Below are 23118 nucleotides of genomic sequence, written 5' to 3' on the forward strand. Positions count from 1 at the left end.
TGCTCAGAAACTCCTGAACACTGCTGTGAACAGAAAGTTCGGGAGAGCTTTTTAAAGTAACATTTTTGTATGTTTTTCTGTCCCATAATGGCCTCATCCTGCAGCCCTTGCTCATACTTCCTTGGACGAGAACGATAACACTGATGTAGTTGACATCTAAGAAAAATAGACTCTAATGCACAAAATTGGAAGGCATGGAACTACTGCCTTTTTCAGTCCCAGCAAGACTTTTTGTGACAGGAACATCTCTGAGCAGCCAGCACACCTGATCCAAAAAGGCCAAGATGAAGTTAGCCTTCTTGATGACCAAGTTTCATCCCTGCTTTGCTCCTGGCCGCCAGGAAACATTCTGTACCCTGGGCAACCTGTCTTCCCATCAGCAAATACTTATCTTCATTACATTAAAAAAATTAATTGCCTGTTACATTCTAGCTCCCTGCCCCTTAGGATGCAGCAGCACACAACTAATCACTTCTTGGAGAAGCTGGAGCTACTGCAGGAACGTACACTGACTTTTGAGGGCTGCCTGTGCCAGCAATTGTTTATTTCTTGCTGAGCAACCAGGGCAGTTCCAGCAAAAGGGAAAAGGTCACCCTCCCGCACAGAGGTCCTCCCCCCAGCTCATTGCGGGGATGGCTGAGCTGAGCTAGTGTTACAGTTTAATGTTAACAGCACTTATGTAAAACTGAAATGGAGGTGCCTCTCGCTCGACACAAATGGACAGAGAAGGCCAAAAAACCCAAAGAGCAGACACAGGAAGAGTTTTCTCCGCCGCCACAGAACATTTTGTTAAAACACAGCGTAAGGAAACAGGAAGAGGTGCTTGTGATCTTCACCACACATGCATGGCTGGTCCCACAAAGCCAAAGATCTGAACGGTGTATTCTTGAGCACCACCTGCTGGCATTTGGTCTATTAATTCATTACCTTCATGAAATCTAAGACAGCGTGGCATTCCCAGAACTTTACACAAACTTTTCCAAACCGTGGACTTCATCCTGCAAACTCTTCCTGACCTGAAGGTTTTGCACAGAAACACTAATGTTCTGCTCTCTAAAATAGCTGCAGCAGCAAACTTTTGCACTCTGCCATGTTTTCAGGTCAAGATGTTTTTTATATTTTTCATTTTACCCCGTGCTAAATGCTGAATGCACCAACTTCTCTGCTTCAGTTGCCTCTCAGAATGCAACCACGTTGGTTGAAGCTTGCTTGCCCACAAGCTCCTTGCCACAGGCCAGATAACTGAGGGACGTGTTATAAGCTAGACACTTCCTCATTTTGCTCAGATAAGGTCTGAATACCACTTCATTTTTTGCCATTTCATATAAAAAAACACCCTGATGAAACTGCCATTATTTATTGCATGAATCTCTGCCCTGAATAAATATATCAAACGACAGTCTCTGCCTGAGCAGCTCACAGTCTTGATGATTAAAGGCAAGAAGGAGACACAGAGCAAGAAAACTCAGGTAATTTCCTTGAGGTCATAAAGCAAGTCAGGACTAGAGCAAAACTGAGGTCTTCTGATTCTCAGCCCTCCATGCTAATTGCTAGACCATGGCAGCCCCAAGTAAAACCACCAGCAACATGCATGGGGGCTGTAGCAATCAAGCTGAGTGTTGATACCCTGTTAAGGTGTGCATCTCCCACCTCCTTTTTCAGCCTACATTTGTTCACCTATTTTTTTTTCCCCCTCCAGTGTCTACCACTTTGTGCCAAGTCTGGCTAACCCAGAGAAGAACCCCCAAAGACTCAGTGCTCTTTTAAATTTGGCCAAGTTCAATGGGTTCAGTGAGTGGTGATGTGGGTTCAGCTGTTACTAATGCATAAGCTGGAACAACCACACAGATAGTTCCCACAAGCACAGAGTTTGTCCTTTGCTCTGATACCACTAGGACAGTACCACTGCGAAGTAAGAGAATGCTGAAATAAACAAAATTTTAAAAGGACAAAACATTTCTGCTTGGGCCAAGAAGTGCAAAGTGGGAGCAGGGGGCTCCCAGGGCAGCTTCCTCACTCATCTCCCAGCATGACACTGGGCAGCTGTGACATTAATGTACTAAAGAACTCACTCCCAAAGAGTATTATATATCTAACTATATATACAGGAGATACATCCACCTCCACTGCACACAGCTGTCACCTGACTGACCATCCTTCTGGGCTACCACTCTCTGATCTGCTCAAAACTATGGCAAAGAAAACCTTCAGCAACAAGGGAGTTGACTGGAAAGGAAGGACAGTCAACCCAAGGGAAAACAGAAAACTAAAAATACTGGGCAAGCAGGTCTTAAATTTATGGGTTCCGCTGAAGACAAACCTGCACGCAAACATAGTGTGTGTGCCTCCAAAAACTGAAAGCAACTTAAAAATTGTGGCTTCCTTCTAGACCCCTAAGAGGGGAGGAAACAGACTATCTTTAGTACCCCTTCCCCCTACCAGGCAGAGAAACCAGGCTTTGTTTTTGCTGGTGAACTTCTCCCAAAGCCCTGCATACAGCCCTTGGGTCACTAGGATGCAGGAACACAGCTGGCTGAGCCAACCCCAACTCTCCCTTGGCCATGCACTGGAGATGTTTCCCCAGCTAGAAAATGCAGAAGTCCAACTGTGGCTCCAGCTGCACTTTGCATGGGCTGCTGTGGTTACTGCCATAATCAGACCTGTCCACAGGGGAGACATTTTTTGGCACGGCTGACTTTGATGCATTCCCCGAAACCCTCCATCCCTGCTTCCATTTCCTTTTGGCAAACACTCCTAATTCTTCAGGCCCCAGTTCCAGCACCAGCTTTACACTTCAGGTTGGCAAAACATCAGCTTTCATCCTGCACACAGCGACTGCTGTTCCGTATTTTTCGTATCAGAGCCAAGCTGGGGTTTGTTTTTAATGTTGCTTTGGCTATGCGGAATTTCCCTATGACTGCAGAGAGGTCTCCAGCAGAAGCACAAACCACTCCTTACTTGCAAAAAGCCTGGGGAGAGACACAGCTCTGATCTTGGGCTGCAAATCCTATGTAACATCTCCCACAAACCCTATGTAACACCTCCCACAAATCCTATGTAACGTCTCCCCCAAAGAAATATTTCAAAACACGTTGTCCATGGGGGTTGGATTTTTGTTTTGGTTTGGTTTTGTGGGTTTTTTGAAGGCAAATTCATACGACACCTTTTCCTCCTGATCTTGGGCAAGAGGAAGAAACCTGCACAACTTCAGTACATTTGTCTCACATGTACAGGAAAAACCTTCCCTACCTGCACGTTTGTGGGGTTTACAAACCCTCCCGTGCTGCTTTAAACTCAGAATGAGAGTGAAAAACCTTCACATAAAGGTTGCTGAATTCACAGAGTTAGGGCAGGGGCCAGACACCCTGCTTGATCTAAGGCACATCAACAGCCTCTGAGTCATCAGCAGAAGGTTTCAAACATGTTTAGGCACAACTACCTCCTCCTCTTGCAGGGCTCACTGCTGCCTGCTGCAGCATTTTTGGCCCTTTTCTCCCAGAGCAGAACATGCTCAACATGGACACTGTCTGGACGCTGGGATCTCAGTGTTCTGGCACAACCCACAGTTTCCAGAGGGGTGTGAGTCTGACGTGCTCCCTTCTTTGAGATTACGCTGTATGAGCTGGAGTCAGCAAAATCATGTTCCATTTAAAAAAACAGAAAAAAAACCCCACAACAAAAAAAGCAGACTACTGGACGAAAAGCAGGAACATGTGTACCATGTACTCTCTACATTTTCCAAAACCTTCACTGGACTAACTGCATTGCAGTGCATGAGGGGGGAGGGGAGGAATAGTATTAAATAAATAACCTTTAGCAGACACTGCATGGCTGTGGAGTTGAGCGTGCATGGAACAGAAAGCAGCAGACAGTGTTGTGACATCAGCTGCCAAACTAGATGAGGTCCTTGCGCAGAGTCCTAACATTACTGACTGCATTAGGGACTGCCTCTGACACCAACCTGAACTGACTCAGGCTCCTAATACCTTCACATTCATACACTTCATATTCCACAGATGATGGGATGATGGCTGTGTCTGTGGAGCTTAGTCCTTGATACCCATCAGCTCGCAGCCTGCAGTGGGAATAAATGACTTTGCCACTGCAGAGATGGTTTGTAGGCAAAAAAAAAAAAAAAAAAAAAAAAGAACATGCACAATCTTATCATTGCACTTTGCCCAGGTCTACCAAAGAAAAAGCTGTGTGCAAGACCACGGTGGAGAACAGCCAGGCAGCATACCTGCTGTGCAGAAACCCCTGCACTCTGACACTACACCCTTCAGATCCCACTCAGGCACGAGAGAGCTGCTCATCACCAGGAAAGCAGGACGTTGCCTCATCTGCAAGGCTGCAAAACACATGCCGGTAATCTCAGGCACGTAAGAACTCTGAAAGAACTCTGCCACCTGAGAAATTACCTCAAACTGAGATTAAGTGGCTACTAACGCTACACACTGTTAACACAAGATATCTCCTAAACAGAATCCTTTCCCCTTCTGTTTTCTGGGAAATGCCAGTAATCTTAGGTAGCACTGAGTAGCACACTAAGCAATAATTTCTTCCCATTTATGCAAACCAGATTAAAAAGCCACGTCACCTATTACTCTCCACTGCTAGGAGTGGGCACCCTCAGCTTTTCCCACCCTCTTCCCCTCTCGCTAGTCAGCAAAACCTTCAAAATTGAACATTTACCCAACTGTTTCGCTTTCTCCTTCTTTGCAAGCATATTATTTTGCTGAGTTCCTAGCACTTCCAACACTATAAAAATTGAAATTGGCTTCTCTCCCTTGTGCACCTGCATCACCAATGTCGTCAGCAAGGGAGATGTGCAGAGCTCGAGGAACGTGTTTGTGTCAGAAGCTGCTGCAGAGCCTTAGGGAAGGCACAGAAACTGGATACCAATGAGATGCCTGCAAGAATTTTAAAAGGGACTTGGGAAAAGCTGGGAATTTCTGTCTTCAAATCACTGGGCTTGGAGTTTCCCAGTTTCTCACATGGAGATATCAGATTTCAGAGCCACATTTGCACCTGAAATGATTCCATCACTTTGTTACCTGGTTTTTATATCACATCTTATTGCATCACATCAGCAAAAAAACCCCAAACCTCCTGCAACTTTTTCACCAACCAAAAAGTGACTGAATCTCAGCAATTTGCTTGCTTTCCTTCTCGTTTATAAAATGCTGCATGACCTGCAAGACTGAATGAAGTCTCAGAGCATTTCTGATCCCAAGGCCAGATCCTCACAGCCGATCAGAGATCACTGGGGTGCTACCCAAACCACTGCCCACCTCATCTTGCTGATGCATTTAAGTCACTCACAACAACTCTGTTGTCCTCGGTGGATATTGCCTCTGGTCACACAGCCTAATCTGGTATTCCCATCTTAAATACTACAGTGAAGAGCAGCAGAGATCAGGCTATGGTAAATAGCTGTGCTGGCTACTGAATGAGGGGAATGAAGAGCTGAATGGGAAGGGAATGAATGAATTTTGTTTTCTGATGTCCTTTTTCTACTTTTAAAACAATCACTATTCTAGGAAAAAGGACTAAAGAGGTGTGACAGAGAAGCTGAGCACGTGACTTCTAACAAGAGCCAGGGCAGATGATAAGAGGCTGTGACACTTGCAACAGACTGTTTCAGGCTTTTCTGTGGATGTTAGCAGCAGCTTTAGAATCCTTTCATATATTATGTATACTATGATGCACTCAACACACTAATTATATTGGAAGACAAACTTAAGGACAAAATGGCAAGAAATGAAAGAGAAATTTAAAGCATCACCTACAGTGCCCTTTGGTCCTTCAGGCTCATGTAGGTTTTCTGACAATGAGAATCCTTTTAACATCCTTAATGCAGAACTGGGCCTCAAGACAGCAGCTTAACAAGGCACTTAGCATGTGTCAGCTCCCAGTTAGGCTTTCACACCCAATGCATCATGCAAGGAAGATAATTACACTCCTGGGAAAGGCTACCACCAGTCTTGTCCTGTCTTCAGGAAATCTCCTAAAAAGAGATTTTTCTGCAGCTAGGAACCTAAATGAGAAACTAACTGTGGTGCAGCTCTATATTATGACAACTATAGAGGAGAAGTTGTAATTTAGTTAAAGTAGTGGTCACCATGACCTGGAAGTCCTGAATTACACTGAATTTAGTCATAAGGTCAGCCCTGGATAACACGGGGGAGCGATTCGCCAAGACAAAACCCAAGGATCCCTCTTTGCCAGCAGTTCAGCATTCCTAAGCAGCAAAATGCTCCAGCAATTGTATTTATCCCTCTGCAGAGCAAGACCTAAGAACACAATAACACGCTGACCTGTTTATTCAGCTGTTTTTGACACCCCTCTATCTTCAGACCTAATATTAGTTTGAATAGGACAGCCTCCAAGTCTAGAGGGGAAAATTCAGAGCTGGTTCTGACTTAGCTCAAAAAGCAAGATAGAAAATAACTATCTAGTCTGTACTCAGATTTCACCACCAGGCCATTAATTGGCTTGAGTCCTCTCCTTAAAAATGCCTGGTTTGGCAATGCAGGAGGCATCCATGGGTACCCAAACTGCCTGTGAATAGGGGTGGGTGAGGGCAGAGCAGCTCAGAGCAGCAGCTCACATCCTGCCTGGCTCCCAGCATGTTGCTGAGAGCCTCTTTGGGCTGGACAAAGTGCTGTGCTGACACTGATATGCAGCTCCCAGATTTAAAGTGATTCATCTTAAGCAAAGCACAGAGAGCCATCAGCTGCTGCACACCTACCTCTGGGAGGAGCACGTCCCAATGTCCCCCAGAAAGAGCAAGGCATTTTCCTAATGCAAAGCCAGTGAAAGCTTCAAAATAAAATGAAGCAGTCCACCCATTCCAGTTCTTAAAACATCACCACTGTTTCACAAAACAAACAAACAAACAAAAGTTTTCTGTCAACATCTTGTCTGGTTTTCGTCTATTCATTTCCACTTCCCAAAGTGAGATCAATGCTGCCTTTCTGCTGAGACAGCACAGTTGCCTCCACCAAACTGAGATCTCACCAACAGAAAAGAAAGCCAAAATTTTTCAAGTGATTTCTGATAACAGTTGGCCTGAGACCATCAAACTTGCATGGGAAAAGGAGAGAGTAAATGGATTTTATGTGCTCATGAAGATGCCTTAAGCCAAAAAAACAAAACCAAAAAAACCTTCAAACCAATCCAAACCACCCCAACCTATTCCCCCCACCCAGCTCTTAAAAAATAGTAGGGGAAGGAGAGTACTCAATTAGAAAATAAACATTTTGGAAATAAATGGCTTTAAGTGTAACAAGATTTCCATGGTGTTGGTCCTGAATGAGGTTGTTCAGATGTAAACCAGGCATTATTATCAACCAATGCTCATCAGAAAGCTCTAACTGCTACCAGCTTCTCTGCTTTGCAACACAGATCCATTAACACACCACTTGGACCCTGCATCTCTTCCCTTTGGAGTATACAGTCCAGTCTGAAACTCCACCAGGATGCTCAAAATCCTGCAGAGCTCTGGCTACCATAAAGAACTCGTTCCCACAGCTGCTACCTGTGTATTCCAAAGGAAGACTAAAGCCACTAGCCAAAAACTTCATGGCCTGCTTTTATCCACCAAAGCAGTATCTCCAAAACTCATGAGTTGTCAAAGACCACAATGCTTTCAAAACTTTGAGGGTTTAAAAAGCAAAACTTAATTTCACACCTTAGGTTCCCATCAATATATTATTGACTCATATACAGGTACAGAAAGAAAAAATACAAAGGAAAAAAACCCCAACCTTGCTGGCCTAATTGTATGGTAATTATTTATTGTTTCACCTCAAAATAACAAAAAATTGGAATTTCTGTATTCTGTAAAAATGCCTCCGATTTGCAACCCAAGAAAGCAAAGAAACAGCCAAGACTATTACAGTGGCATGTGCTGTGTAACCACCAAACAGAGGGTCTGAAGTCCAGGAACTACCACACCAAAAAACTGCTGAGCTCTTCAAATAGTATTTTCATTTTGCAGTACAGCACAAGGCTATTGATTTGTCACAGGGTATCAAAGCTTCCTCTCTCAGATCATAAATTAGGTGATTAAATACAAATGACAGACATGGGTATTCTAAGCATAACCAACGTGATTTTTTCCTGATCTCATAGTTTTAAGGAATGATTTACCGAGGCTTAAGGCTATAAATTTATTTAATGTCATCATTTAAATTCTATATAAACCCCACTCCTGTATCAGCACTATTTTTAATCATCACCATGGTGACAAAACCGTAAAGGTGCTTTACATGAGGAAGGCTTTACCATACTTTAGAGAACAGTTCCTCTCAACTTAATTTTTTGCCATTTTAATGCAAAGAAAAATATCTCTTTCTGAACTTTCACCATTAAATACAAAAGCTGATACTCGCCCACAGGTATTGTATAAAAAATATTTGATACTATTGGGCAAGGAATTAATAACCTGGACACGGTAAAAACCAGAGAGTTTCATTGTTTAGATCATGTATGACTTTAAATGACAGTCAAACCCTTTGCAATTAACAGGGCTGCCTGTAACCAGGGAAGTATTAATCCAAAATTAAAGTTTTTGAACGAAGTCCAACACTGCTTGTTCTAGCATTCAACGCAAAATGTTTGCAAATCCCAAATGACAGCATTGTTCCAGTTTCCCAATTCATGGGAATCAAAACATGGTATGTCTGTGGAGAAAATGGATTTTGAAACAAAGCTAATGTGATTTTCAACTGCAAGTGAGGGCTGTGTACACATGCTGGGCTGCACGAGCACAGGCAGCAGGATGAGGGAGGTGACTGCTCCCTCCACTCAGCACTTGTGAGACCACACGTCAATACTCTGCCTGCTTTGGGGCTTCAAAGCTTGGCTGCACAGCCCCTCAGCAACCCCAGACAACTTCAAAGCATACCTTGCATCAGGCGAGGAAAAGGGCTGCATGGGTCAGGAAAGGACCAGATGATGTTCCAAGGTCCCTTCCAAGCTAAACAGTCCTAAAATTAACACATTTGCACCATCCTTGCTAGCAGATGGGTAAAACCCCTAACCAAGCAGCACTACACATCAGGGGACAGTTGAGGACTGGTTAAGAACATCAGGAGGAAAATCAGGGTATGGTCAAGCTTTTCGAGAAGATCCAGGTCAGCAGCTCACACAGCTCAGTCTGAGTCATGTTCTCCTGCAGACCTGGGTCTGTTCTTTCTGTATTGTGTCAATTCAGGACATACCCCAAAGGCTATCAAGTGACATATTTCATTGGTGCATCATGCAGCTAACCAGAAAACACAAGCAACCCACATGCCACAGTGGGGGTGGTGGTCAGGGTTTAGTATCGAGCATGCAAGGAAACACAAGATGCCCCCTCTACACCCTCAGGTGCATTCATCCCAACCAATGTAAATCTATACCTGTACTCCATATCCTAAGAAAAAACCTAAAGACCTCTGGGAGACCACCTCTTTGGTGTTTTTAATTCAAGTGCAAGATGGTACTAAAACAGTCAAGGGCATCTTTTAGTAACTAATACCTCAAGCATGTGGTGTAGTAGGCCTCAACATTTCTCTCAGAGAATATACCACCTCAGCACCATACAAACACAAAGAAAGCCCTCATTCCAAAGATGAGAAGATATAAACAAGCAAGAAATTAGATGGATGCTGTCTGGGAAAATGCCAAGGGTACATATTTACTTATTTGTGCTAATCCCCAAATTACTGGTCACATCATCCCTCAAAGCCAAGCTCAGCTATATTCCTGCCCTACAGAAGCTGTTGGTTACCTCTGTACCTAGCCTAGATCCAAAAAAAAGAATGAACTGTATGTGTTACTCTCCTCTGTGTATTCCCAGAAAGTGGTTTTATCTTTATTGATACACTGTTATGACTTATCAGTTCCCAAATACCAAAGATTACACATCATGGTTTCAATCCAGTCTCCTTGGTTGAAAGGAACATTCCTTACACAATGGATTAATGGTTTGTTTATGTTTGAGGGTCTGGGCAGTTGTTAACATGTTCTGTTTATTCTCTGAACAAAGATAGTTTGGCTTAGCTATAACCCTAAGGAAATCAGGATTCTATAAATAGGCTGAGGTGGCCAATAATCCTTTAGGAGCCATGATACACACTGATATCCAGATTAAATGGGGAATTATGAGCAACCCTTAGGGGGAGGGTTTGAAATGGAAAACCCAGAGAAAATTACTACATCAGGAGCAGTCTGTCCCTACATCCATACATCCTACATCCAGTCTTCACTGAGCACAGCATTCAAGGAGAAAGCTGCATCTAAAAAGCTGTGTAAGCATCTTGACAGCTAGTTAGTTGGATGACACACAAAACCTCTTGGAGCTGGATCTAAAACATGCATAATTATGTGTTTGGTTTTCTTTTATTTCTGTTTATCTGTAGCATCTCTCTTATTATTCTCGGGGCTGCAGAAAGAAATGATTCTTGATTTTTATTTCAATGTTTGTCTCTAGAACAAAAATTATTTCCAGGGTGCTGGCTGGCAAATTGAATTCCCACAGCATGTTAATCCTTAAAACTACACCACATAAAAGCTGTCTCACAGATCTTAGCACCTTCACACAAGACCAAAGGATAACCACTCTATGCCTGAACCTAAAGAGCTTCCCTGTTTAATAACCTAATGACTGGACTTACCCATTTTCCAGGTAGCTCTGACAAGATGTAGCACCTCCCTCCCAAGGCTTGAATCACAAGCAAAGGAGCCAGAAGGACACAAAGAATAGGAATCTATTTCCACAACTATAATTTAAGTAATCCTGTTAAGATCAAGGGGGCAATCCCCACTGCTGTAATGTCTCAGAATACCAGTTTGCCATCTGTAAAATGGGTTCCTCCAGCCTTGTTTGGGCAGGGCAGGGCAAGTGATGGTCTCCTGCTCCACCTACATCTCATGCCTAGGACATGGGGTTCTGGGTTCAGTTGGACCCCTTAAAAATCTCCACCACAAAACTATGAACAATAGCAAGCACACCTCAGTTGAGTGTTTTCCCCTAAATAACTGCTTGAGCTATCTCCACCAGTTTGCTTCTGTGTTCTACATGCCCACAGAAATGTTTTGAAATATTATTTGTAGGACCACTGGACAAATATATCACTCATCAGCACAGCCACCCAATTATAATACAGCTGCAGTGATCTCCCTGCCAGCTGGTGCTTTGTGTAAATCAGCCATTCCAGAAGAATAGGTTTCCTGTTTTTTTGTGGGTTCCCTCACTACCTGCTTAATCATCAAACCATACAATTTATAGAGTGAAATCAACCTTGGCACCTGGCTCCTAAAGTCATAGACCATGGTGCTTGTAAACTGATAAACTTCACTAGTTAAGACCACATAACTCTGCTCTTCCACTCTCCTTCCAGATACACCACTTGTCTTGTCTCTTAGCTCTGCTGTGATTTCACTTAAACCTGCCAAATATCAACCAAGAAGCAGAAAGTTACCAGGTGCTCTTCCTCTGAACTATTAAGCAATAATAATATCTCCATTTTAGCAAAGAGGAATTTGTTAGCATGAAGTACCTGGGCAGTGACTAAACCCCATCACTGTGCTTATGGGAAAAAGCTACTTGCTATTCCTGGTGGAGGGAAGGTCTTTCAAAATCAAGATAATGTTTCACTTGTTTTTCAGAAACAAGCTTAATGGGGGTGGGGAAGGAAGCAAAGAAGCAAAAATAAATTCTGCTTTGCAATAAGTTAAATTACTCAGAGTTTCCCAAAATGAGAGGCTTGGTCAGGAGCATTGGAAAGTTTAAGAAATGCTCCTTTAAAAACAACTCCCACAGAGCACAGCTCCCTCTCCATGACTGAAAGGCATGTGAGCAAGCCAGGTCATTCTGTCTAGGCTTTTTTTTTCCATAATTTAATAGATGGGGTGGGTGGTGGTGCAGCCAGGTTGCCTTTTTTTTTTTTTTTTTTTTTTTTCAGACTTACACCTCTGATCCCAATTTTCTACCACATTAGCACCACAGCCATCCAGGTTGGGGGTGAGATAGAATTTCCATCATCATTTCTGCCCGTGCTTTCTCTGATCAAGCTTGTCTGCCAAAGCAGGAGGGAAAATAATGGCCACATAGAGATACTGTCTCTGCATGCTTTAAGCTCTTTGTTACCCTCAGGAGTTGCAGAAGGAAAAGAAAAAAAAAAAATCAAGCTGACAGTAATGATTCTGTCAAGAGGCCAAAATTTAGAGCCACAGCCCAGCCTTCTGCTGTCAGCTCTGCTGTCCCATTCCAGGCAATCAGGGAAACAGGCTGGAGAATATGCCAGTGGTCTGGAAAAGGAGATCTCAACACTTGGCTCTTACTGATAAGAACCAGGACAGGCTCAAAATATGAACCTGCCAGCTGATGGCTGTACCAAGCACAACAGTACTGTAGTTTTGCCACACAGCTATTTTGCAACCATCAAAAAAAAAAAAAAAAAACCAACCCTAGGATGAAACCAGTTTGGTGGGAGGGACTTCCTTGTATTTTCAGAGGCAGTTGCTGTCAGCAGGCTGTAATCTTGATAAGCAACACAGGCAACCTGGCTGAGTGCTCTGAAAGCCTGCAGAAGGCAAGTCCTGAGCTGAAAAGCAGCTACTGCTTGTGTTTCCCACCACAAAACAGGAGAGGACAACCATATTCAGCATCTGGCCACAACAGCTGCAAAGATCCACAGAGATTTCATCCAAAGGTCAGAAGCAGCTATAGGTTTTGATGATGAATGTGTTGCTTTTGAGAGGCAGTGTTGTCACTGTGATCCATTTCCCCCATTCAGGGCAATCAGTCCATTGTTCCCAGGGAACATGAGAAAGGGCTAGAGACTTCTGAAATGGAAACTGCCTGTAAATCCAGGGAATCCCACACCATAAACACAGACTGATGCAGAACAGATTGATGCTACTTAGCATAAGCAACTCTAAAAGACAACCTTTCTCCCTAGTTTCTCAGGAAAAAAGGGAAAAAAAGGGGAGAAAAAAGAAAAAAGAACAAAAATAAAAGAATAAAAAAGAAAAGAAAGAAAAGAAAAAAAAGGAAGAAAAAAGAGAAAGAAAAGAAAAAAAAAGAAAAAGGAAAAAGAAGAAAAAAAAGGGAAAAGGGAAAAAGGAAAAGGGAAAAGGGAAAAGGGAAAAGGGAAAAGGGAAAAGGGAAAAGGGAAAAGGGAAAAGGGAAAAGGGAAAAGGGAAAAGGGAAAAGGGAAAAGGGAAAAGGGAAAAGGGAAAAGGGAAAAGGGAAAAGGGGAAGAAAGAAAAGGAAAAAAGAAAAAAACCCAAAACCCCAAAGTATCCCAAGGGTACAGAGTATATGATCATCGTAGACATTCTGTAACACATTGCATTTCATAGAATAAAATCAAGCCCATCTAATCTAAATACTGTTTAACTGTGGATCTACTGTCTGTCTGCTTTTCAAATCCAACCACATATTGATCAAGCTGGGCTATATAACAAGGTAACTTTTCCACTTCACTCATAAGATGGCCAAATGGAAACTGCACACATATTCTGATCAAGTTTCTGTAAGGAACGGAAAACGATAAAAAGTTTTCTCAGAGACAGAGAAGGAAGTGCAGCACTTACCTTCCACTGCAAAGAATGGAACCACTGATCCCTCAGGTAACTGTTGGCAGCCTGGAACAAACAAAAGTGACAAACACAATTATTAATTTCTCCCTGTGTTTCAGCTCCCCCACCCAAAACAAGGCAAATGACTCCTGTGTGCCCTAAAACCACTGAGGCTGCACTCACAGGGCTCTTCTCAACTCTATGACCCTGGTACCTTCATCCCCAGCCTCAGAGTGAGGGAAACTCTTCTCTTGAAGCTACAACTTGATATTCTAACAACCAGTTTATTATTTTCATGGAAAGCAGTGACACAGACACCTTGCTGCAAATGTAAAAATACTGAACCGAAGCCTTAGAAAACATTTCACTCCTATGAAACAGTGTCCAACCTGCAGATTGTGGAAAAACCTGCCAGATATCAATCAGGTTTTAGTCAGATTTTTACTGTCCATAGGACATTTAATCATCAGGAACAGAGTAAGAAGATGGGTTGACATTTTACTAGGAGGGGTGGGTTTTTTTCCATACTCTATTTTCCTTTTCTTGTCCTCTTCCTCAGCAGGCTCCAAAGCAATTCCAATGGCATCTTCACTCCTTCAGCAACACCAGAACAGAGCGAAAAGCCCAGCAGACACAGACCTGCAGCTACATGCACACAGCCTCTTTGCAGCATTAAATGTTGCAATCACCCCTTTTTGTCCCTATTAAACAGAGCTGCCAGAAATTCTCAGTGTGAAGGAATAGTTCAACACTCCCAAAGGTCAAAAGGCACGGTATCAAAAAATAAAAAAGCAGCTCCAGTGACGTAAATCTGCATGCCTTAACAAGGTGACATGGGCTGGAAATATTTGAGTGGGTAGAGATGCCCTTTGGCTTTCCCAGCTCTCTCTCGTTGCTGCCAATGGGCCACTTTTACTTAGAATTCAAAATGTTTTCCACAATCAGTGAAAATTACAGGATAGCCCATGAATCTGTCACAAAAAAAAAAGAAAGAAAAAAAAAATTAAAAAAAGGTGAGGCTCTTCACCAGCTAAACCCCACATACTCCTTGCAAATTAAAGCAACCTTCAACAGATTTCCCTCCCACCTTTCCAGGTAAGTATTCAATATCCACAACACAGAAAGGTTTTTATTTCCTGATGCTGGTTCAGTTGACTGCTAATGGCAAGAAGAGCAGAAGTAAAAACGTTGCATGGTTACCAAAAACCATGTTTAAGCTCAAGGTCAGATCCTGATGTCTTGGTGACATAAATTTAGACTGATTTCTGTGAATTAAATGGAGTAATGCTCTTTTATATATGTATTACATATTATTTATTTATATCTTAATGAGAATCAATTGCTCCTCCAGCAGATCTCTAGGCAATAAAGCAGAATAGATCCATCATAAATAATTCTGGCTGACCACAGAGCTTCTTCAAGACAAACTTTCCATTTTATGAAGAATGCTGACAGATCAGCATCAATCTGCTACAAACGGAAACAAAAAGCATCATTTCCTTTTCTTTTTTTCCTTTGCATGCAACGAGAAATTGTAAAAACATTTACAATGTAGATCTTCAGGATATTCTGGTTTGCCAATATTTAATGATTTTCTTTCTGTTATTTACACAGTATTTTATGTATATGTGTGCATTATAACATATGATAAGATAGACCTTTTACCACTATATGTTGTAGAACTGAATAGTAATATATCATCTTGATATACTTTACACTATACTTTAATATAAGTTCAAAAGTAATGTGCCATAAATGCCTGAAGAACATTTTAAACATAATTAAAAAGGCATGAATTAAATATGCTTAGGATTTTTCTTACTTTTGTCCAAACAAAATGCTTTAAAAACTCAAATTTCTTCGGAAGATTCCATTTCAAATGGAACCTTTTTTTCTAAAGGAGAAAACTGTTTCATGGAAGGGAACAAAACCCCTCCATTTCAAATGTTAGCATCAAAGCCCTTTGAAAACAAGTAAAACTGAATTTTTTGTGGGCTTGAGCATGTATGCTAAGTAACAGCACTAATAATATTGCAAGTTACACATCCGTTACTTCCTTGGAAAAATAAATATGCAGATTGAGTATATAGCAACTACGTAAACTAAAATTCTATTTTTAAAATTGTTAAAATCCAAATTATTCTAGGGAGATGAAGTACTCCTCTCAAACAGGCAAAAATCTCAACCTGATTTAGCTCCTGGTTTGACCATTACATGACTTGAACCAAAAATGCACTGAACTCTAACATGAGAGCAAATGCTGAAATCCCAAATGGGAACTGTTGAGAATTGTTAATTACTCTCCTACTTCTTGGATGTCAGTAACTAGAGACTGCAAGACCACTACAAATAATTAGAAAGTACTATATTTAGATAGAGTGTGTAAATGACTGGAGCCTTATATAAACTAAATGACAGAAACTATTAATGAGGACAATGACATCAGCAGAGGTAAAGACACGAGTGGACTGCAAATACTGGAGGAGAAACCAAACAAAGAGTGCTATAAAAGGCCAATCCAAAACCATCAGCAGAAAGACCAGCTTAACTTGACAGCAGTAATATACAAAAAGAATTTAAAGAGCAAAATTAGTGACCAGGTTCCACGTGTGGGACCGAGCACTGTCCACACGTAGCATGAACTATTGCAGAGGGGAAGAGATCAAGAAAAATTGCACCTGGATCTAGGTTAGGAGTGTGAACCACTCTAAAACAAGAAAGTCTCAGAGCTCAGGCTGTCGTCCACCAGTTCCAAGGAAAACGAAGACAAAAAAGACAAAGTGAACACAAAAGCAGAAAAACAAACCTTTAGGGACTCCCCACCCTGCTATTAATGATCAGCACTCAACAGAAAGAGGAACCTGGAAAGTCAGCGGTTATTTCACCAGTGCTCTTCCCACAGTGTTCAACACAGATAGAGTGAAGGCCTTTAAGCCAGCCACCATTATCTGGATGGAGCTGTCTGACACCAGCATTCCCCATTTCCACCAGGATAGAGAGCTAATCCTCCAGTGCACCCTTCCGCCTGCCTGACTCCACCCAGCTGCAAAACCACAATGATGTGCAGGAAGCACTGGATCTTTGGTAGAAGACAAAGAACAACTTGCTCTTCAACAGCATCCCTTCCTCCTCCCTCCTCTTTTGCAGCCTTAGAGTGAGGAAAAGACTCCATGAAATACTTCTTTCTCACCAAAAGAACTGGGAGCTTCTGAGGATGCTGGGATGACAGAAGAGCCATCACGTTCTTGTCAGTGCTCATCCAGACAGCTGTCCAGTCAATGGCCACCTCTGCACACACTGACTTTCTCAGCCACGCAGATTATTGTGCATAAAATTTCTTAAGTTTGGAACAATGAGCGTTGAAGATTTAGCAGTGGAAAGAACTACAATTTATTTATAGGGGCTGCACACATTCACAGTTGTATCTGATGTGCATTGGAGTGCAGCACTTTTGAACTGAAGTCATCCCTTCCCTCAAACTGACACCTGCATCATTTTCACTCCAGCTGAGGGCAAAATCTGCTGTATTTATTCAGCTCTAGGGTACTATAAAAAGGAGGAAATAAGACAAAAAATGCTTTAAACCAGACATTCCTTAAGGCATTCTGACCGCACAGGGAATTTTTTCAACTCTCAGCATTGTCCATACAGTGGTTCTGGTTCCACACCACTTACCTTACAGCTGCCTTTCCAACAAAAAGCAAGATTCAACTTGGAAATGTTTTTCCTGATGTTGTTACAAATGGTTGATGAGACAGGAATGAAGTACAATGGAGTTTTGATAACCTCACTACGTAAAATGATAGTTTAAACCTCCTGTGGGTTTGGGATATTTAGACCTAAATCCCACTAAAGATTTTGTTCTCAAATGCTTTAACACGGTTGTCAGTGGCACACGGTCCAACTGATTGGAGTTTCTTGCACCATTAAGGCCCCCCCATTGCTTCTGAACAACCACAACACAGTAGAAAAGTACTTTAGAAAACAGAAAAACATGGCAGTAAAGCTTATAAGTTGCAAGAAGATTTAAACTACTTGCAGCTTATTTATTATAATTCAAATGAAGAATATCTGCTTTAAGAATGCCTACTGTACCTAGCACTTCTTGTTGATCCTACAACTGTGTTCTGAAGGATTCTATATTCTAATTTTGGGGGGGGGTAAATGTTCAGCCAGAGTGGAGAAGCTGTGATCAGCCACAGAATCAATTTTATTCAATAGCATTAATTTCATCACCTTCAAAAGCACTGCTCACAGGAGGAAAACTGCAAGAGAATAAAACCCTGAATATACAGAGCTTTAGTCAACATGAGTAAATTTACATCTCTGATCAAAAAGGGAAGTATTTTTCTCTGCAACCAAAGTACTTCATTCTTAGTCAATGAATAGGAACTCACTTTTTTGCTAAAAAGCAATAAACTTTTTAGCAGGAGATTTTAATTTTGCACACAAAAATAGTAAACTGAACACTTGTTTTGTGCCAGTCTTGCAGCAATTTCCATCCATGAGAGGAGGAGAAAAAATAGGAACCTACATGCTGCTGAGAAACAAAACACCTGAAACCCTGCAAGAAACCACTCCAGAAATGATGAAGACCTTTAGCTAATGTAAATACAGCTCCACTAATACCAGTAAGTCTACAGCAACAAAGCATGAGCAGAAAATTTGTCATTTCCACTCCACTGCATATGCCATGCTACCAAGTTCCTTTAACTGTAAGTTAGGTACTTCAACATCCCTTTTTACTGGCATAGGCATTACTCAGAAGAATGAATACAAGAACAGGCTTGTCCACATAGAAAAAGTTGCCAGATTTTCCCTTACAACAGCATCCTTCACACATATCCTCCCCTAAAGGATTTTGCCATCTGAAAAGATGTGGCAATAAGTGGGATTTGATGATGTAGATTCTGGTTTAACTCCTCCTGGGTTTATTCTGTTCCTCTGGTCAGCAGCATGGGGTATTCTTATGCTTTCCTCCAGCTGATAGTTATTACTGGGACTTGTAAAATACTGCAGCCTTCTCTGCAACAATTTATTATCAGCCAGAGGATAATCACCAGGAAGAGCAGAGCAGAGCAGAGCAGAGCAGAGCAGAGGGGCTCAGAGCTGTGAGACAACCAACTCCCATGGCTCCCATGAACACTGCTGCTTCATGCAGGCTGTACAAAACCTTTACACCTCTGATACACATCCCAGCATTGCACCTCCACAACATGGGCAGCCTGCAAGTGAAACCTGCCACTCTTTTGGCTGGGCTCTAGGTACAGACACAATTACTGGTAATTGCTAGAAATGCTGTTTTCCTCTTGAAAATATTCCCTGCCTCTGCTGGATTTTGGTCCTTGCCTGACCTGCAACATTGGCTGGACTGGCACTTGAAACAAAAGCCAGGTTCTCCAAAGAGACCAAAATAAAATGATACTAAAAAATCTAGTGGAAATATTTTTTGTGGGGACCCACTGGCAGAAACAAGGTGCTCAGGCACCGAGCTGGACGTGTGACTGTTGTGCTTGTCAAGGCTTCCTGTTCTGTTTGTTTTTCCTTTTGAGTACACCTGATTGCCAAGAAATGAAATTACACAAGCACTGGGGAGGGAAGTTGCTCGGTTTTAAGGCATTTTGGATCAATCTGAAAGAAAGGACACCACAGGAAAGCAGGCAGTACTGTCATGACCAGAACACCAAAGCCATTTTCTTTCCTGGGACTCTTTGTGCATTTGGTGCTAAGCAGCTCGTGAAATTATACTCTTAAGGTCTTTTTTTCATTCTCTTTCAAGAGGATATTCCTGTTATTTCACTGTCACTAGCAGCATCCTCTCCACAATCATCCACACAATACCATAATCACACGTTGTGCTTCACAAACAGAAAGCAGAAGAGCAGAAGCAATAAGGAGCTCACACTTCTTCAAAAGCTAAATAAACTTGGCTCCTACTTCCTGGCCTGAAGAGCTTGTGGCCTCTGAGCATCCCTCCAGCAACATTTTCTTTCAGACCTGCTGTCCCAGTTGTAGGAAAGAAAGAAAGAAAAAAAACCTGCAAGAGTTGATTGCTGCTCATCAGAGGGACCAAGGAAACCATCATTTGGCAGAAGGGAAGAAAGCAGAAGCCAGCAGCACATCTAGAAACCTGACTGTCCATGACTCCCACGAGGGAGGATGAGAATCCCCAGACACCAGGCAATGAAACACTCCTGTGGCTCAGACAGTGATGCTGATACAACAAACAGAGTGGGAAGCACACACACAAAGAGGACTTTTCAATGTGATCCCAACCCAGACTAAGCTGTTTCCTCCCTGAGAACCAGATCCTCCTCTGAAACCCAGGTAGACACGTCCTGTTCAAGTGATCCAATTTCCCAAGAGGAGCTGCATCACCTCCGGCACTGCCTGTCAGATTTCATGTGTTAAAATAGGTTGGGATGGGTCAGTATTGCTATGGGAGGACATCAGGATGATGTAAGGAAAGGTAATGGCACTCTTCCTTCTCTGACTCATTACTGTGCAGTAATGAGCCAGAAATAGACCTTGGTGACAGCAGACAGGGAGGATGAGAACTTGAACATGGACTCGGACACCCTCGTGGCATTTGTCAAGCCTAACACAAACAAATACACGAAGGATGCTCTAACACCACATGCTGACATCCTCCCACAAGGATTGCTGGAAGTGAATTTCCATCTGCGGGAAACGCCACTTGTCCGAAATTTGCTTCTGCTTCAAACCAGTGAAGCAGAATTGTAATTTTTTGTACAAAGTGAAAAAATCGGGAAAGCCTGTGATTCAGAACTACCAAAATGCTTCATTTTATGTCAAACCATATCAACAATATCACCCAGTACTGAAGAATTTGCAATAAATCATGCAAAAGCATATCTCAAAAAAAAATTAATAAAAAAGTGGAATAAATCAGCGGTAGTCAAGATAGTTCATTTAAACATTTTTCTGTATATAAACCTCATTTAGATTAAGTCTTTAAGAAACCCACAAATAAACAAACGAACTAAACCATATTTCACTGGAAGTGCACTTCAGAAGAACATGTTTTGCAGTAGTTTGACTTGTTCCACTATCACACACTTCCTGATAGCAGAGCTAGACACTGCATCAGAACATGGCACTGCTCAGGATACTGGGGAAGAATGATTTTACAAAAAATCCCAAGTGCCAATTCCCCATAAACACATAGAAGTCTCTCAGAAATCTGGAAATAACCAAGTATGCAAGGGCTAATTCCTCAGCATCTCCATTTCCCAGCACCTCAGTGAATGGGTCTTTTGGATACTTCAGACTTTGTCACATATACTAAAGCATTTCTGCTTAACTCAACTACTTGATAAATCCATTTTTTGCATCTTGGTTTCTATTAGTGTACTAAACATAACTTTTGGTACTGTTTTGGATTTGTGAATACACATTACAACTGTATAAGGGAAATCTATTTTTATACTCCCTCTGATCTGGCCACATTCGCTGAATCGAGACACTACCAAGGACCAAGTCATACTAAAAACATTTTTAAAGTTTGTATTTTCAATTATGTTGAAATTCCCATAGAGCTACAATGTAATCTGATCCAGTCTGCTCAGCCAGTCAGCAGGAAACACAACAGAAGCCCAGCTCACTCCACTTCATCAGTCCCTATGAGGTTACATAAAGACACTGATCTTTCAGAAGAAAATACCAAAACATCCACGCTTGGATGCTACTTTCTCACACACATAATTATCTGTGTATTTAGTTTGTTGGGGGTTTCTTCAAAGAAATAAATAGCAGACTACTCCAGACTAAAGTCTGCACACCCTACCAATTTCCTTAAAAATCAGCAGGGAGCTATGGGCCAAAATTTTGGGCCAAATTTTTATCTTGTTTCCAATAAGCAGGCCTGTAAAGAAAGCTACAATAAAGTACAGAATAAAGACTTGGAAATGGAATTTGAAAAGGCAGATTTCAGCTGTTGAAATACAAACCTAAGTGGAAATTTATGGAAAAAAATAAAGCCAGAATTACTGCAAGAAACAAAAAAAATCAGAATCATCCAATTTGACAAATGAGATTCTTCCTAATTAGTTTAATCAACGGATTAGGCAAGGAAGATTTTGTCCACAATGAGACCCTAATCTAGCTGTTGGGAAACCGTGGTTCATCTTCCTGCCTCCATCAGTGTCATGCATGGTAGGGGCTTTTCAAACCACAGAATCAGGACTATGGGGGACTTGCAGCAGCCTGCCCAAAATTCAGACTCCCCACACTCCCTGGTAATGCCTAAAACCAGCAAAGCATTTTGAGCCACAGAAAGTCCCAAGGCATGGAGCAGAGACAGGTACCTGTGTGTGCAAATCGGGCACACTCTTGAGGAAAGATGCGACCCGTGCACCAAGAGAGTCCACCATGTTATCAGACTCCCCCCAAATTATTAGCTGCAGTATTTTCAGATGAAAATGGGGGAATGGCTGCAGCCCCTTTTTACAGGGCTGCAAAACCCCAGGATTACACCAGTGAAGTAAATGAAAGGGAGTTCCAAAAATACACTCAACAAAGGATGTGGCTGTGAATGTTTCCACGCGCGCCTCTGACCGTTTCAGAGTGAAACTGTTTTTGCTAGGTTGAAAAACAAATCACCAAAACCTCATGGTATTTTTATGACATTTCAAAACCATCCCAAACACCAAGGCACAGGAAACGTGGAGGGCTGAAGTCAAGTACTGTGTTCTGTGTAAGACAGACCCATCAGCCTGGCTGAAATGAAGGCAAAGGAGAGCTAGACCTTGCTAGAACAAGTATCAGCATAACCTGGTGTTCATCTTGTTGGCTTCCTAATTCAGAGTCAACTGCTGTTCCACATCTCTGCAGAAGTCTATAGTATGGAAAAGACCAGCTTGGCACCTAGCCTTGGGTTATTTTCCACATGGTCTGCAGGTAAAGCCATTTCAGAAGAGCTCTGACTAAACCCTCCCTGGATACTGAAGGTGTCACATATTTTGTGGACCTAGAGGGTCTTCAGCAACCAATTCATGTCTAGTTTGGAGAAAAGAAGATTGAATGGCAACCCCATTGCTCTCTACAACTTCCTGAGGAGACAAAGAGGAGAGGGAGCTGCTGACCTCTGGTATCCAGTGATAGGATGTGTGGGAAATGGCTCAGAATCTGCACAAAGGGAGGTTTACACTGGACATTGGGAAGTATTTCTTTACCAAGAGAGTGGTCAAACACTGGAACTGGCTTCCTAGAGAGGTGGTTGGTGCCCCAAGCCTGTATGTGTTTAAAAAGCATTCAGACAATACCCTTAATAACATGCTTTAACTTTTGGTCAGCCACCAACTGGTCAAACAGTTGAACCAGATGATTGCTGAAGGTCCCATCCAACAGAGTCCATTCTACTCTATTCTGAATGCTGGACTGTGCACCAGGGATCAGTGCACTGAGCACCAGGATTCACATGGACAAGTGATCCAGCAGACATGGCCATCACATTTGTTACTCAGTATATTTCCAACTTTTTATCTCCTGGACTACATTTGGTGCAGAAGTGGTACAGTTGAA

General features: G+C 42.2%; 1 protein-coding gene across 3 annotated transcripts in view; it reads right to left on the bottom strand.

Moving 5' to 3' along the window:
• Positions 1-23118, bottom strand: part of CMIP (c-Maf inducing protein) — a 128762-nt gene that overhangs the window by 37544 nt on the left and 68100 nt on the right. For all 3 annotated transcript variants that reach the window (XM_071756640.1, XM_071756639.1, XM_071756638.1), the window contains one exon: positions 13591-13641. In XM_071756640.1, the coding sequence (XP_071612741.1) occupies positions 13591-13641 (51 nt within the window). The remainder of the gene's footprint in view (positions 1-13590; positions 13642-23118) is intronic.

This window comes from Heliangelus exortis, chromosome 13 (genome assembly GCF_036169615.1).
Source record: "Heliangelus exortis chromosome 13, bHelExo1.hap1, whole genome shotgun sequence".
Taxonomy (NCBI): domain Eukaryota; kingdom Metazoa; phylum Chordata; class Aves; order Apodiformes; family Trochilidae; genus Heliangelus; species Heliangelus exortis.